The sequence below is a fragment of the Anopheles funestus genome, chromosome 2RL, assembly GCF_943734845.2.
Source record: "Anopheles funestus chromosome 2RL, idAnoFuneDA-416_04, whole genome shotgun sequence".
Lineage (NCBI taxonomy): Eukaryota > Metazoa > Arthropoda > Insecta > Diptera > Culicidae > Anopheles > Anopheles funestus.
Window position 1 is genome coordinate 95914146 of NC_064598.1, and position 18216 is coordinate 95932361.

The following is an 18216-nucleotide window of genomic DNA, read 5'->3' on the forward strand; positions in this document are numbered from 1 at the left end:
GTCGTTTTTTGTTGTGTATTTTAAGCTTTCTCTACACACGTTTAGCGTAGAACGGTACATGGTAAAGGAAAACAAAAAAGTTTCAGGTTCGATACGCGACCTCCACGATGATGATACTCATGCAAAGAACAAGTAGAAGTATACCCATCAAGAACAAGTTTTTAATTCCTCTTTTAAACGTTCTTGTACACAAACACACACACACACAGCATAGGGGCCAGCCTCCGTGTGTGTTAGTTGGTAAACTACACCAGCCAGTGAGGAAGCAGCTGGAAGGAACGAAATATCGAAATTAGAGTTCCCGGTGGGATTTGGAACCGGTACCGGACACCGCGCACTGGACCACACCAAATGCAGAAGGGACCGCAACCATTCGCAAGCGAAAGAACGAAAGAGAAAGAGCAAAAAGGGCAGCTCCGGTTACACGAGAGGGCAAAACCACCCCCGGGGGAGGAATCAATGTGGGAAAGGATGGGAGAAAACCAATTACATTTCGTCCACCACATTCATCGGCGTCTATGCAGCACAACACAACGTAACATTTCCGATGCTGCACACCCCGGGCCCAACCCGGCCAGACTGGTATTGGGAAAATGGGAGAAGGAAGGCAGAAAATTAAGGAATTATCCCTCGTCTAGGAATTAAAAGCATTACGAAGACGGGAAGTACAGCAGCAGAATGAAAGAGACACAGCGAGAATGGACAACAACAAAAAAAAAACTAAAACCGAATCGTAAGTGACAGCTACCGATAGTACCTCCGTCAACCCTCGTCAATTAGAACCCGAACCCGGGCGAGACGTCAAAATTCACCACGCAATCGAAATTTTCCTCCCTTCTTCCTGGTTTCGATGGCAGCAGCTAGGCGTTGAGGCCGTTCGCTCCCATCTGCAAGATGACGGTGTATACGTGGTAGAGTCGATACCAGCGCATCTCGAATGTTTCGTTACATTCCCTTATTCCGTCTGTTTTCGGGGCTGGTGGAAAAGAAATTGACTCAATTTACGTTCGCTAACCGGGAGCAAACGGGTGTCGAAAAACAATAAAAAATTGCACATGATCAGAATAAGTGAGAACGCAAAATTGACATACAAAAAAAAAGTTAAATAAAGGATCAAGCATTTTTTTTTGTTGGAAAAGCAAATTAAATTTTAACCACTTTTATGCTTTTTTAACGTCCTGTTCTCCACCCCAAAACCATACTACGCATCGGTCGGTGGTGATCTCAGCCCGTCCCGTGGAAGTGAATAATTAAATTTGTTCGATCCCGAGAGTGCCCTCAAACTGATTAGAAGTATGAGGGTGATATCCCCTGTCAAGGACGTGTCCTGAAAAGGTTTTTTTTCTTCCCGTTTTTTTTGTGGACTGATGTTGTGCTGATCCCTCTTTTCCAGCGTCTAAAAGTAATTGAAATGCAACGCATGAGCATGTCAATTAACTGAACGTTCGGGTTTGAGGTGAATGTGAACCCCGTTCAATTGATCGATTGATTGTGTTATATTTTTATGAAAGGGGAAGATAAAAGTTGTTGTGTCTTGATTGATTTTGGAAATTAGTTACATACTTTTGAAAAAAACAAAAAGTCGTCAAATTTTCTAATTGCAATAATAATTTTAAAACAAATAGTAAATAGTAAACAGTAAACAAAAATAATTTTACTCGAATAATATCTAACAGTTTATACCATTAAAATAAAAAAAAATTAATAAAATTTCAAATAGCTCCCTCCCTGATGTCAACCAATACAATACTTCTCGCCAGATGCTGTGGATAGAAATGAATGTGCTTTTGGTTCGGTGGGATCACACTGTGCACTATGCGTCGGACATAGTATACAAAAACCACGCTAAAACGATACGATGCGTCGGTGGTCTAGTGTTTAGTTGTTTTTTCCAATTAAACCAAAATCAAATAACTAGCCACCCGTTGTTCAATGCTGCTCAAACACTATAAGGGAAAAAGATTAGTTGTTGTTTTGTGTTTAGATTTTATCACTGCTCACATATTGTACAGCAAATCTTTTGAAGTTTCCCAAAAAAGGCATTAAAATTAATTTCAAAACAACATAATATCAACCGCATTTAGTTTGATATGTTTTAGCCCCATCATTCTCCCAATTAATATTAAATATACATTTTTTCCTAACTTCAGTTCAACTCTTCATAACTCCAAAGTGTTTCTTCATCCATTAATTTAGCCCAAAAAAAGCAATCCTAGTTTGTTTTAATAATTACACTTCTGGTGCAGTGTGCATCTAAATTGCACAATCTGAACAATGTCACCTCTCGAAGATACACACTTCACCAAAAAAACATGACGATATCTTTTAAACTAATTTTGTTGCAACGAACGCTCCAGACCCTTTTCGAAAGCAGCGTTCGTGAGTTCGTTGTGAAGAGGAATCAAATTAAAAAATTCATAAATTGCATTCGGCCCACTATTCGATGCTGTTGTGCGATAGAAAAATCCTATCGATAAAAACAACCAACAACCACCCAATTCAGCTGCTGCTGTTAGGGCGTTCGCGTGTCGCTACACCCTCACTAACGCTTCGCGAACTTGAGTGTCCTTAGCCGCGTAGCACGTTTTGTGTCAGGGCGAATTCGTCGTCAGTCATTCAACCGGTCGACTTTTGGGCAGTGTCACACCGGGATTCGCTACCGAGCACAATGGGCGCGGGTACCCTTTTGCCTAACAAACCCGAGAATGTTTAGAGGTCCTTTTGTCGATACACACTAATTGGAATAGTCATGCGGGCGCCCACACACACACACACACGCGCTAAGGTTCCTCAACAAAAAAAAGAGCATGAACAGTGACAAAAACCGTTTGAATCGACGTTGGGAGTTCTGTTAGGAATTCTGTACCTATCCACAAGCACACACAGAGTCACGCATATAAACACTCTTCCACTATCTCTCCGTGTTGAGGTTGTCGATTTGAAATGAGGAGTAACAAAAAAAAAACATGGCGGATCGGGGCTTGCATGGCGTTCGAAAGGACGCGGATTAAAACAAAAGATTGATTGAATTTCTCTGACTTCATTTCGCGCTGGACTGTCGCATCCGTGCATCAACATGGCGCAAAGTGTGTGTGGAGTGTTGCACCCAAATAGGCTTGGCATCGTTTCGGATAACAACCGGATGAGGTACCGGCTGAACACGAAAACAAAACAAACAAAAAAATGGCGCTTCACTCAAACAACGGTGGCGGGAAAAGAGAGAGCGCGCGCGCGAAAATCCGCAACAACGATAACGGGCACAACTATATAAAACTAGAACAAATTGTGTTTCGCTTCTCACCCGATGCATCGCGTTTCGGGAGGCAATTTCTGGCAACAAATTTAAGGCAATCTCGACTGCTGCAAATGCACGAAAACTCTGATGTACAGCATATGGTTTTTTAACAAACAAAAAAAAGACGAAGGGACGACCAACTGAGTCAGTGATTGATTATGACTACCCCTAAACAATTGGGGTAAACCAGATTGGACCTCTTATCCTTCCTCGTGATGGTAAAGCCGACATGAGAAAGGTATGCGTAAGGAACGGAGTGTCATTTTGGTGTTTTGTCTACGTTGAACAACAAAGCAAGGCACAAAAAGGGCCAACATGGCGTTATATTGGTTTCCTAGTAACGAATTGGTGGAATAATTGAATATTCTAGTTGATAACGAATATATCTGTTTTTATTTTAATATTAAATTCTAGAGTCCTAAGGAATATTCACGAAATGCCAGAGGATACTGTAAAATGGGTTTCTTCGGCACTCCTCAAAAAGCCTTTAAAAATGTCAACTACAGTGGAGTGCCGATAATTTGGGCATGTTGGGACTCAATGGTGGCCGGATAATCGAACAACACGGATAAAAGGTTCACAAGCTTTGGTTGACAAGTTTGCGTTTATATTATACAGTTTAATATTAGCCCTTATTTTTCCTACGTTTAAGTAGCTGTCCTTGCCGTCCATGAATTCTAATAACTCATCACCATACGATTTTGCAGAGTTGAAATCTATAGGGTTTTTCAGTCACTCATCTTCTGATGCTGAATTAGCTTCATCGTCCGTATTGCATCTTGTTTCTATAATAATACCTGTGTCGCTTTTGAATTCGTATCCAGGATAATTAGATTCTATTAGTATCCACTTCTTTGAGATTTCCTCGCCTACATGATAGTTTTTGAAGATTCTTCCGATCCTTAGTTTATACAATCTTTCAACTTCCGAAGTTTCAAGAACGAAATAGAGTTACATCCGGAAGCTTCTCTCAAGTCTGAGCCATTGAAAATATGGTATCAGCAATAGTCATTTTTTTTTCAGAAATCTATTAAACACAGTGTACACATGTATGTACGTCCTGTTCCTTGGAAAGTACAAACGAGTATAAACGCACCTCAGATCTCATGCAGTAAAAAAAAAACATAGCTGGATTTGATATGAAGCTGTCATTTCAGAAGCTGCACGGATAATGAGACAGCCGGATAAAAGGTACCCGGATAATCGGCGCTCCACTGTAATTCATTTCTTTTATGAATAAATATTGTCAACAAATTAAAGACGAATAACTCTTTACTTCTGACTTTTGAAAAAATAATCTTTCTTTAACGTTAAATTTAATTGCAGCATAACCAGAAATTCACTTCAACCAACCATCGGTAAGTAAGATCGCCTCATTACCAGTTCTAATCCGTTTGTTTGAGTTGGGTTTCTACTTATTTTTTTCCAAATCCTCCTTCCCGCGTTTGTATTATTTTCGCAACACTTTTCATCTATTCTAATGAATGAACACACGAGTGTTCGCCCGTTTGTTATACACACAAGGAAGCGTGAAAAGCTTTAAAAAAATCACTTCCTTTTTCCGGTAGGATTTCCGCTAGGATCCTGACGTGACAGACGAGATTTGATTGCGTTCATTAGTACGCGCACTTCGATTGTGCTCTCCGTGGAAGGGGTGAGCTGGCAAGTGCAACAAAGTCATGGTTTAAAGAAAACCCAGCTGCATCGTTTGAAGAATTCACGCACCGACACAACATCTGTGCTGCGAATGTAATAAACAAAAAAAAATAAGAAATGAACTTCGCTCCCACCATACATTTACCAAGGCGCACATCCGGCTGATGATTATTATGCTTTGCTTTATGGTTGGGGTTTTTTTTCCATCTCTCTCTTTCCTGTATATCGTATCAAACATTTTTCATTGACTATGCCCGAGGCGTAGCAAGGATGCAACTAACAAGAACAATCATTATCCTTTGCATTTTCTACCACTTTAAAAAAAACACACAGGAACAAATACACCTACAGGCGTTGAGAGTTCTTATCGGTTTTACTAAAAGTACCCCAGGAGATACAACGTCTTGGAACGTTTAATCCCGTTTGTGCAGTAATTGGAACGGAGCGAATGCGAACAATCGTACCTTTTCTTCGAGATGTACTTTGATTCAATTCATCATGTAAAGTGGATCAAACAATCCTTGCAAACAATTGATAATCCACTTTATGAATGAAAATTGCACATAGAAAACAACGTGTAAAACTGCTGTTGCTGAGCAGTTGGATAATGTTTTAATAAGAGATTGTTCACATCGTAATGTAAGTGTAATTTCCAATACACTTCTCATTCTTTATCCTACGACTTCATCTGCCTTCTAGGCATGAAGATCGAACGTGAGTACCCTTCATCATCATCATCATCATCATCATCATCATTGCCGATCACCTCCAATAAAGCGTCGTGAACCAATAGAAATGATTTGTTACAACATTTGTCCGCCCTTCTGGCGGACGATACCGTCCGTTGTGGACCTCGCTGCAGTAAGTAATTTAATTAATGTAACCACAAACATTCGTAATTATACACTCATCTTTTCCTCCGTGCTTTCGCTCGCTCTCTAGCGCGCCTCATCGCAAGCTCACGCGCAACGATCATCCCACGCGAGCAGGGAGAATCAGCGAAAACCTTTGCTACCCTTCCCGACAAACCCCGTCCGAATCGATCGCCCAAAAATGGATGGATGGTTGTGCCTGAATTGAGACGCAAACCCACAATTTGTGGCTACAATGTTTCAATTTGCAGCCGCCGGTGGCTCAAATTGGGGGGTATATTTGCTAATTTGAGCACGTTTCAGATTCACAGCCATTTACAAATGCGCGCGGAGAGCAAATGCGTGGCTGCTCCGAGCGGAACCAGCCATGAGTCAGAAGCTCACGAAAAATAAACCCGCCGCAGAGGAAGAAAAACACATGACGGATGAGTGGCCCAAAGAGAATTCGATGCTCATTACACGAAACCAACGGTTTTTAACGGTTGTGTGCAGTGTGCTCTGCAGATGCAACAATAGCAACAGAAACCATGGAAAAGTTGGGGGGTGTACTCCCTTCTGGTGGTGCGTTCTGTTTTTGGGGAGACTGGTGGATCCGGTTCGCTCGATTGCTTATCGGTAACATGGTTCCGATTTTTATCGCAATGCTGAACGAGGGGTCCAAGGATCGTCGATTGGTTACGAGAACATGGGAAATGGGAGATAATTAGCTGAAATGAACAAAGTTAGATTTAACTAGCGATTAATCACTATCGGCGAAACATAGCTGATAGAAAGGGATGCGTTGATTTAAAAGATTTTTTTGATTTTTTTTAAGTATAATATAATTTTAGTTTAAACATTGTATCTTAAATGGAATAAAATATAAAATAAATAAATTTTATATTAAAATTAAAAAAAAATCATTTCATCTCTGGATGTGGAACATGATGCAACGCAAACCTTCTCTTTTTCATACATCAAATTAAGTAAAAACAAAGATTTGGAAAACGACCGAAAGGGTCCTTTTACTTTACTTCATTACAACCCGATCTGTCCGTCTTTAGTTCAACCTTGCAGCACGGGAATTTAAGAACCAACCCCAACCTTTCGGTTGCCCTTTTTCCCCCCTCGTTTCCATTTTATCTCTCACGGTTCGAACGGGGCCGCAAAACTGCAATCGAACTCCAGAAACCGGTCCCGTCTGGCACGACCGTACCGAGTCGCTGTGTGTCCACGGAATCGGGTTTGCATTTTCACACAACTTGTTCATCGTATCCGCACCCCCACACACACACACACCCACCTTCTAGACACAAACACACACACATGTACGCTGCTGAAGAAAGGGTCAAGATGCGAGTCAACAAACAACAGTCCCGCGCGTTCATTAAGCGTGCACTGATTAGAGCTGTTTTAATTTGCGCAATACGCTTCGACGTGTTTCGTTCCTGTGACCATGTGCGAGAAGGAAACCTATCACTATCAAGGCGAGGGCATCGAAACAATAAAAAGAAAACCCACCGATGGGAAGGCGAACCCCAACAAGAATTGAAATACAAGGTCTTCGGCTTCCGAAAAAAACAACCCTTGGGAATATGGGAGTGTAGCACAACATTGTAGCATCATTAGCGGAAGGGAAAATGCATGCCACAGAGCCCGGTTCCGGGGTTGATCGATCGCGATCAACCAGATCGTGGACCGAACCGGGGGACCTCGATACAACCCTCGATGCTTGGAGGTGTGGAAGGTGAAATATGATGCCAATCATGAGTTTGGCATGCGTGTGCTATAAGGCGCACCAGACCATTGATTGATATGGAGGGAAACGATCGAAGGAAAAGGACGAACACCAGCACACACCGGCAGTTTAAGCCATCATTAGCGAAGGTGCCTGACGGGTCGATTCATTCCGCATTCGTTATCCTCCGTGTGCAAGACCGGCCCCATTCAAGACCGTCCCAGTGAAGATGCAACAAATTCGCAAACATTGCCTTCAAACAACACTTTCGGCTAATGAAGTAAAGGACACACACACACAGGTGGGCCTTGCGGCACAGAAGTTCGCATAAATATATTGATTTGGAATTGCTTCGTGAGTGTGGTATGCAATTTTCCCGCAACCACAGTTTTCCTCCCCTTCGAATTTCCAGAGCCTCATGCAACCTAATCGCTACTGATTACGAAACATTGTTCATGTGCGAATGTTCGTAATTGGTAGATGGGAACGAGTGTTGCGTTTAGATTGAACGGTGAATGGGGACATGCAGCAATGCAACCGAGCAGCAGTAACTAAATACATACACACTAGCAAAGAAAGAAAAAAAAACGGTAATAAAAGATGCCCGCGTGCACGTGAGTGAGCGGAAGAGAACGCCACGAATCAATAAAAGCAATGTGCAATTAGGGATTGCATTGTTGCTTGACGGGTGCTTGATGAGCGCGCGTTTGTAGGTTTGGTCGTGTCGCGCAAGATTCCCCGCAATATCTTGGCCCCGCTAATGAACCGTCGGCTGCACCAAAAAAAAAAGGAGCTTAAGAACAAAACCAGCAATATACGGGACATGCACACGAATACGGGGAGGAAGGTGACACAATAAACATCTTGATTTGAGCACTCGGGTACTCCGGGACAGGGATTCAAAGTAGGGCCCAAAGTTTGATATTCTTTGTTCGTTTCATCCTGTCCTCGATACGGAGGGAGGTTTTTTTTATTGGAGGGTTGTCACGCGAGCATCCTTTTTGACATCATTAATGACGGGATCGTTTGTGAAGCTCATTAACATTCACTGTTCGTCGGTATGGGTAAAGAGTCCTGAGAAAATTTGACATTTTTGTCTTACAAATTGGGATTCATTGACTGCAAAGATGAAACACATACATTGGGAAATTTTATATAACAATACTGATGCGTAATACTGAATCCAAAAATAAATTGAGTAGGTGTAGCTAATATGTCATCCTTCAGAATTAAGAATTCCTAAACAAAAGCTATCATTTCTACACAAAAACAATGGTCTGGAGCTTTATTTTACAGAAAGAAGATCTCTTCAGAAAGAACAACAGATGTCAGATGTTGAAGAACAGAGTCCTTAAGCTTCATGTCAGTATTAGGAGAAGGAATATATATTCCAATTGGTTGGAAAAGACGGAATATCTTCACTCAGAGTATATCAGAGAATTTCTATAAACTTGTCTTTATGTACAAAGTAAGAGATCCAAACCTCTGGATATGGTTTACATCTTGAAAAATCGAGTATCTGAAGTATTTGAAGAATTAATTCCTTCATTTCTTCGCAAGGCTATTGCAGATGGTCCACAATGCTGACCAGAACTGACTGACTATTCGATCAGTCATTCTTTTGTGATGCACAACTAAGAACTAAATTTTCTAATGTATTCCCTTTGATGAGCTGTAAGTTCTACATAAGATCCGATTGCGACGTTATACACGATTAGAATGTTCAGTAAAAGAACGTCCCAATATGGCCGACAAGGAAAAACACACACTTTCGTTGATGAATTTCCCAGCCACTTCCATATGTAACTGCTTGATTGAACATGTTTTCGCGCTGTAAGATCACCATCCGAGCAATAATAGCCAACTAAAAAAAGTTAAATGTGCAGGTTCTAATCGTGCTGGATGTGTGACACTCACCTGCACGTACGATGACGGCGGGCTGATGAATCATTTCGCCCATCCGTTTCCGCAAGTTCAACACCAAAGCCTCTGACGAGGGGCTGGTCAACCACCAACAACCACTGGGTGCCACGGTGCCAGGCCCTCTGGCGGAAGAGGGAGGAAGCGAAAGAGTGCTAATCGAGCTGACGATGGGCCCAAACGAGCGTAAATGACGCAGGATGGGCAACGAAGAAACGAAGCCCTGGAAGCGCCCTCACACACGACGATTGACACTTCACCCCTGGCAAGGCAAAAGTCCAGTGCACCGAATATGAGTGAACGTGTATATGTCCGTGTGTGTGTATGTCTGGAAAAGGGGGAAGGGGGGGAGGGGTGGGGAGAGTTGCTACACGCACGCAATAACGTGCTATAGTTTCGTTCGCATGCCGGCTGCCTGTCCTGTGAGCTGTTTTGTAGGTGAAACAAGCCACACGCACCTTTGTACGAACTCGCCGGCTCAGGGTTCAAACGTGCGATCTAAGAACGTATCAAGAAACCGGCATGCTTCAAAGCAATGATAAGTTTGTGGAAGAAATTTTTTTTGTCATTTGAAAGTCAACCAAATAAGTCTGTTAGACTAATGGGTTTTTTTTATTTGACCAACTCCATTGAAGGATTTAAACGTGATTCAAATTATAAAAATGTTTTTCTAAAAATTTTAAATTATCTCATCAGAACAATCAGTGTAATTTTATGAATAATCTTTAATATTAAAAAATTATTCACACTACAACATTAGTAGATCTATTAAAAATTTAATAGTATCCAATTTAATTTTGCTACAAAATCCCTAAAGACCTCCGAATAGCCTTCGGCAACATTGGAAGTTAATTTCGGCAAACTTTTCAATTCATTCTAGCTTTGTCTTCCCTCCCGCCAAAACACCCCTACTTCCACCAAGGCAAGGACGAAAGGCACCGATGGGCTTATAGCAGTCGTCACTAGGCAGCAATAGTGCCGCAGCACCAAACTCGTTTCATGTATTAAACTCACATGCTGTTGTGGGTGCATGATGGGTGTGGGTGGTTTCCCTTTGCTTCCATTACCATCACCCATCGGCCCGGGTAAGAGGTCCACCGGGCGGTTGGTGTACCCGTAGTGAGTGAGTTTCTAATTGACATTTTCTTAATTAAATTAGCAGTATTATGATTCAATTACTCAGAGCAACGGCAGTGGGTTGTTTCTCAGGCTAGGAAGATTGAGAACCGATCCAGCGTTGAAAGGCAAGAACGCACTGGAGTGTTGGCGAGTAGAGGTTACCATCTACTGTCGTATAGCTCCACCATGCCATCCCCGTTTTTGCGTGCACAAGGAAGGTGAGCTTTTGGCTTTAGCAAATTAGAAAACGAAAAAGCAAACCCGAAAGCGAATCAGGATTAGTGCGAAAGCACGCAAACACGTACGCAGGGGTTGATGCATTCCATTCGTACACAACACCAAGGGACAGGTTGGCAAACAAAAAAAAACCGCTACAGCAAAAACGACTCCATTTTAAAGACGAACAAAAATCAATCTTCTTAGCTCATGATTATTGGGATGTTGCTTTTGCCGATGTGGAAAGTCTTATTTTTTTCCTTGGGTACAATATTGACGCACGAGTTGCTTAAACAATTCCTTAAAGTGTCACGTGCCGGTGAGGGGATGAAATGCTGCCGCAACACAGTAGTTGCTCATGACTGAGTGACTCTATTTTGCCATAATCTAATCATTGCCTATCTTCCAGTACGCACGCGACCAAGGAACGAAAGGCAACGGGGAAATAAATTCCCCCAAGGCTGGATTGCTTTTTTTGGCACAGTTCTGCAATTAGCTTGATGCAGTAATAAACTTAAGGAACTGCACCACAAGAAGAGTGACAGATCGCTCAGTACGAAAGCATACGAGTATCGTCCTGGGGATGTTTCTTCCCTTGGTGGAACTGGATGGACTGCTGGATTCTCGTTTGTGAAATGGCTCATAAAAAGTGCTTAGCGGAAGAAATAATGGACGATGTAAATGTTTTATATTTCCACTGTTTCTGTACGTCTAAATGTTGGGGCCTTTGGTAGCACTCAAAACTAATTATATATTTATGGTACAAAACACACAGACAAAGCTGTCCAATGCAAATTTATTTTCGTAAGCTGTCTACTTTGGGTTTTGAATGAAACGAACAAAATCTTACCACAGTTCGATATACGGACAACGTAAGTGAGATCCCTTTGAACCGCCGGGAGAGTGGGGCGAGATATCCAATTTCCACACACACACACACAAAACGAAAGCAAACACCTACTTCATGGTTAAGAAACAAAACTACTAACCACAAACTGTTGTGGGTAACGAAGCAATATTAGATGGAAAACAATCGTACACTTTTAAGGTTTCAATTTTCGAACTTTAAATCGCTTACAAGGGTATTTGAAGTACCGTTTCTTGGGGCTTGAGTTCAAATTTTGATTGTCTTACGTACATGATTCTGTTCAATAGCTTGAAAAGTAAGAAGGTTTTGTTTACACAACTTAAGAATAATATTCTTGAGAGATATCAAAGAGCGAGAATACTGCGTCTTTAAGCAAAAAAGTATATTCTTCATGAATTATGAATCTTTGACATTTTTTGACAAAATTAAAGAGCATTATTCGATCAGTTTTACAGGACTTACAGGTTTTACAGGTTTTACAAGACACGCTATAATTTACTGCCAATTTACAGCTAAATCTCAACTGAAGAAAACGTAGTTGATCTCTAAATCTTTCCATACTTTTGTGAAAGCCAAAGTGCTCCAGTAAGTTTCAACATTCCCTGGACGCAGAGGAGTGCTCCAGTTGTTTTTAAAATTCCTTGGAAACAGAGAATTCTTTGCCAATTATTCTCATTTCGTTCTCGATGCCTCTCGATGACTGACGACGAAATATCTCCACATTTCAAATAAGAGTTAACTTTGGAGTAAGCAACAACGATACATAATAAAAAGGATATTTTAGAGTCCTTAAAAGGAAGAACAGGAATACTAACCTGGAGTAATCGGCTTTGCAGAGAATCATGCCACTGCGGGTGTAGCAACTGGAACCGATATCGGCCAGCATCGCTCCACAGCAGGAACATTTCAAACAGGAGTTGTGCCAATATCGGTCCAGCGCATGTAGAAAGAAGCGTTCCGTGATTTTGCCTAATGTTGAAGGTAAACGATCAAAACATTAGTGCTGTTGGTGCATTTGGCAGATTGATCTGCGATCGTCCAAATCGTCGACGACACTTACCTCCACAACCTGCACAATGTTTCACCGGTCCACCACCATTACCACTGTTCATCTGGTGGAATCCTTGCTGACCGTCCATCTGACTGACCATCGAGTTTGGACCACCGCCACCACCACCACCGCCGCCACCACCCCCACCATGCCCGTTATGGTGTGGCGTTAGCTGCGGGTAGCTGCCGGCATTGTCCGGACTGGGTGAATGTGGTGAGGATAGATCCGAATACGGATGGTAGTGGGGATTCATTGCTATTGAGGCGGCCAGTTTGACGGATTTTGGTTTTCGCGTTTGTCGTAACGGCGTGTTGAACGGCCGCGACAACGCACACGCACACGGGTGGGTGAAAAATAAAAAATTAAACAGAAATACTGCAACTTTGCACAAAAACACACACACACGCGCGCACACAATCGGTTTCCCTTTTTTGCTGAAAGGGACAAAGAAATCACTTCTTCACTTCTTTGTTTTGTGTGACTAATTGAACGGGATAAATTGTTACACGTTTATCGGTACACCAATTACACGATTACACTTGCGACTAGAGAGCATCGGATCCGTTTGCACATAATCGGACGTTTTTCTTATTGCGAACACTAATCACTACACATCACATTAGATTCGTCAGTATTTTAACATTACACAAACACTCGATGCTCGGTACGAACTCTGTAAAAAAATGGAAAAAAATTAAATTTATATTTTTAAGTTATTTTTTTTACTGTTCAATCCAAAGTAATAACATTGCCCCACTAGAGTGTCTCTTGATTTTTTTTAATATTAAAGAAATCTGCTGAATAAACACCCACTGTTTACACTTCAAGCCCATCCGGGGACGGACCGACCGCACAGAAAACCATTCATTATCAAAATCACATTGACGCCGCACCCGCCATCCATCGAATTTATCGTCAACTAGTGGGCAATAACAGCAACAATCACAAAAACAGCAAACAACAGATAAATGCAACCTCGACGGCTTTGCTGCAGCAAACAAACAGCTGCTTCAAATGCACTTTTTGCCTCCCCCCCCACCGCGGTTCGCGCATGCATTCGCAAATCTAAAGCTCATTTCCGTTCCATTTCTTTATCGAAGAAATGGATGAGAGACAGAATGAGAGAGGAAGAGAGTGTGAGAGAGAGAGACAGATAAAACCAGCCAAAGGGGTAAGAGCGAACAAACAAATAGCTAAGAAAACGACGTTTTTTATCGTGGCGGTTCGAGACCATCTGTTGAAAGATTGCGAACACAGACGACGAACCTTTCGCTGGTCAAAAAAAAACAGGGGGAAAGGACCTTTCGTAGCAGAAGTTTTCTTATCAATGTTTAATGTGCACTTCGCCGTGTGTCGTCTTCCGCCATTGATCGAGATTATTTTAAATAAATAAATTAAATAAATGATTTCTACCACTTCAGCAACGAATGGCACTGCTTAGTGAAACATTAAGTTTTTTAATTCGATTCCATTCCGTATGAACAAAACTGTTGCTACTACTAATACTTTTGCTGCTTGTTCTGATAAGATAAAATTTATTATTTCCACTTGCACGGACTGTTTTGTCTAATTGGCGCATTGTTTCCCTGACTATTTATTTTACTATTTGATTTCAATCCGTTTTGTTTCGTGTTTCGTTCGCGGTCGTAGTCTTTAGACTCAGTCTTTAGCCAGAGTTGGATGATTCCTAGGTTTACAATTTAAGCACCGTCGCTTGTCGGGTGCCTATTATTTTATTGTATTCCCATTCTGTTTTGCTTTTCCTCACAACTGCTACCAAACGGTTGGCGTGCTATCTTGATTCTCATTAAAATCATATAAAATTTTTGCCCAAGACACGACACTTTTTGAGTTCTGGAAACTTGGGGTTCGGTTGATGAAGGAGAAGCGCCTTTTCCAGTCCCGGTTTTGTGTTAACGATTGTGTTGTTAATTAAACAGCAATAGTACTTACACAAATCGTAAATCATTCATTTGGTGACAGATTTAAACGACGTAATGTATCAGATTGCTTACAATTGCAACTGCATCGCTTGTTTACTGTTTAGTAAATATTAGATTAGATTTTCAGCATATTTTTTTATCTTATTTACACACATTTTTTTAACAAGTTTTCGATATTTCTTCACAGTGCACTTTATGGACGAATAACATGTCACTGCTACTCAAAACTATCTTCATTCGAGTGCACATTTTAAGCACATTACTTTTTCACCACAACTTGCATTAACACTCGGTTTTACACAATACTATTGGGCTTTTTTTTCACTGGATTGGTACAGTATGTATCTTAACTACACTTGCTTGCACCGGGGGATGCACCGTGCGCTAAGAGAAGCAACCACCCAGGCCAAAGGTGTTGATGAGATTTTTGATGATCAAACGATGCCAAGCAAAAGCAACATATACTCACTTTGGTAGAAAACCTTCACTTCCTGGAACACGAGATGGGAAAGAACAAAAGGCAGACAATAAAATAAACACAATTAGTGAAGGAAAAAGGAGAAAGAGTTCGGAACATGAGGCAAGATAAAAACTGAAGAGCAACAGTCGAAACGTTTTACGATACGATCACGAGGCACGGCGAAAATGAGTAGGTTTTGAAACAAAAGGGACAATATACAACACGGCAATCGGGGTCTTATCAAACTTGTGTGCTGTGTTTTTCGGATAAGTGTTGAAATGAAATTAAAAACTCAAAATTCCCTATTTTTCTTCAACGCCTTCAGCGTATTATCGGTTGTATTTTCGTTTACGTTTTTATTATTGAAAAACATACAACAAAAGCCAATAAAACTTATCAACCAAAGTGGATAACAGTAATGAGGGACCAGTTTATGAATTTTTTTACTATTCCTCTTACAAACGAGCAATAAAAAAATGATAGAAAAAAAATCCCAAAAAGTCACAGCTATAAAAAAAATGAGCAAAGGAAGATATAGAAAAGGATCACAAAAATGATGATAGCCACTGTTTGAAAATGGTCCTTACGAGTTACGAGTGTGTTTGAAATCGTTCCCTAACTGAGTAGTTCCAGAGATCACCACCAAGTTGATGCGTTTGCGTTCGTTGTCGTGCGGCAACTGAAACGTCAACATCGTTCGTGCTGACGAATTTTCCCAAAAAACCGCGTGGCCTTACCATACGCACTGACGAGTGGGTGACGGTTGACGGGGATGGGGGACGGGGAAGGAATTGTTTCAGTGTCGAAAGAGCTGTTCCCCGTAAGACAGAACGGGAAAACCGAAACGGAACATCACGAGCATCGTCGCGTCGGATATGCGCGATTCACAGGTGAGAAGTGATATGGATGTTTTGCCACGCAGTGAAATGTGGAACTCATCTCACAGCTCACCAGATGCATTGCTCACCCGAGCGGTAACTCAATGGAAACGGATCTCTCTTTCATTTGCACGTTGGACGAGAGAAACAAGCGAAGAGCGCGCATCGCTGGGAGAACTCTTTTTCTCACCTACAGAACCGTTTCTCACTATCGGTGAGATGTGACACATTTTTCTCGCTAGCGCGCGCATTTATGTTTCTATGTGCTGCTGGAATGTGTTAGCAAATTGCTCACGTTATCCTTTTTTTTGTTGTTGCAATTCTTCATGGTGTGTGAGAGTTTATGCTTCTGTTGTATGTGTGTGTGAGTGTACAACAACGCATACCAGGTGTGATCGAAGAAAGGATTCCCTCTATCAATGCTGAAGCGTGCGAGAAAGAGTGAGGAACAAAAAGCGCGTCATCAGTTACGAGACGGAGTGTTCCCGAGTGTGCGGGACTACACGTAGTTACAGAGTCGCACCAAAGCACAACAAATCAACACAACCCGTCGGGAAATGGGGAATTAGAGGGGGTGCGATGATGATGATAGAAATAATTGGAAAAACGATGCAACGCATGAACATTTGTTTGCGAATCAAATTTTACCTTTTGTTGTTTGCATAAGTTTATGAAAGTTAGAACAAATTGAATGTCTGACTATTTCACACCATGCATTTATTTTTATAGTTATATACGACGACCCTATTTCAAGAATAACTAATTATAATGAATATAAAAAGTAGAACAATCTTGATTAATTAAAAAACAAAAAAAAAAACTTAAAATGGTAACTTAAGGAGACCTCTTTGCAAATCAGCTAAGGAAAGCTAATTGCATTTCAACTAATTTAAAAATATTAAAAGTAACGTACGAAACGTTCTAAATTTCTAAAGGAAAATAAAAACACAATCCCCCATGGAAATAATTACAGGAAGTTGTGTTACCACATTTTCCATCAACTACGGTATTTTCCATAGTTCAACAGTTCAAAACTGCATCCCCTTTTTTCCCTCCGTGTGACGATACGATGTGAGTGGCCTTTTTATCGATTACGCGCACCCTTTGCTGTAATAAAAATGCATCTTTCCAACAAACAAACCCCACTATCATTCCATTTTCCACTCTGCACTGCCATCCCCCTCCTCCCGGCAGACTTTTCTTCCTTCCCGCATACACACAAAACACGCGGCCCTTCTTCTACTTCCCCGAAAAAAACCCGTTCAATACCAATCGCACACACAATTCATCCAAGTAACCACCGCGCGCGCCTGAACCTTTTTCTTCTTCCGCACGGCTCGTTAGTGTGTATGAGCAATGTTGTTAGCTAAAGGAGAGAAATGGCCAATTAGCGAATGGATTTTCCACAACCCCTGCCTGCAAAACCGTCAGCCACATCCAGCGACCGGCTGCCAGCAACGGAACAAAACACACACACACACACACACACTGCCGGTCGGCACACGACTTAGGGCGCACTTCAATCCAACACCCAGATTGGTTTTCGAAAAAGCTTCGTTTTTTTTCGTTCGTAACTTTTTTGTTTTGTTTTTGTTTGGTTTTGCAACACCAGCCGAGTTTTCTTTTTTTTATCAACAGCTTCATTCGGTTTTTCCTTTCCCAATTAAAGGGAATTGTAAGCGTCTCGGATGATCATAAGGCACAGAAAGAACCACATACATACACGCACACACGTGGAAAGGAAAAACTCATCAGCAAAAGATTTGCTCACACGAACGAAGTCACACAAACACACACACACACGCAATATTAGTGAAGATCGTTATCGGCAAGCAATTAATGGGATGAAGAAAAACTCACCCAAGAACAGAATAAATCATTCACTACTGACACACGCGAATCACTCTCTTTAATGAACCGAAAAAGAGAGAAACAGAGGAGTAGCAAAAAGAAAGAAAACATCCCGATAAAAATGGTGCAAATATTAATTTTGTAAATGGCCTACTTTAATCGCACACCATGCCCAAATCAAATACTACACCGGCACAAAAACAGTCGCACAAGTCGCTAAGGGAAACACGAACACGAGCACAAGAAGCAAAAACACACACAAAATACGCGGTTTGATGCAAAAGGGATTTTTTTAAATTGTCATTTACCATCCCAATTTAACTCGAAATGCACTCTTATCGAAACAGAAACCAAAAAGTTAATGTGTAAA

General features: G+C 41.4%; 2 protein-coding genes across 9 annotated transcripts in view; one reads left to right on the plus strand and one right to left on the minus strand.

Moving 5' to 3' along the window:
- Positions 1–18216, plus strand: part of LOC125763366 (uncharacterized) — a 391039-nt gene that overhangs the window by 60366 nt on the left and 312457 nt on the right. The window lies entirely within an intron of this gene.
- The window catches only part of LOC125763564 (LIM domain transcription factor LMO4), a 168339-nt gene that overhangs the window by 13442 nt on the left and 136681 nt on the right, over positions 1–18216 (minus strand). For 5 of the 8 annotated variants that reach the window (XM_049426872.1, XM_049426869.1, XM_049426870.1 and 2 more), the window contains 2 exons: positions 12724–13387; positions 12479–12632 (listed from right to left, as the gene is read on the minus strand). In XM_049426872.1, coding sequence (XP_049282829.1) covers positions 12479–12632; positions 12724–12967 — 398 coding nt within the window. In that variant the 5' untranslated portion in view covers positions 12968–13387. Of the gene's footprint in view, positions 1–12478; positions 12633–12723; positions 13388–13594; positions 13850–14667; positions 14762–15704; positions 15869–18216 lie in introns of those variants that run through there. The other 3 variants (XM_049426873.1, XM_049426874.1, XM_049426876.1) reach the window with 3 other exon arrangements.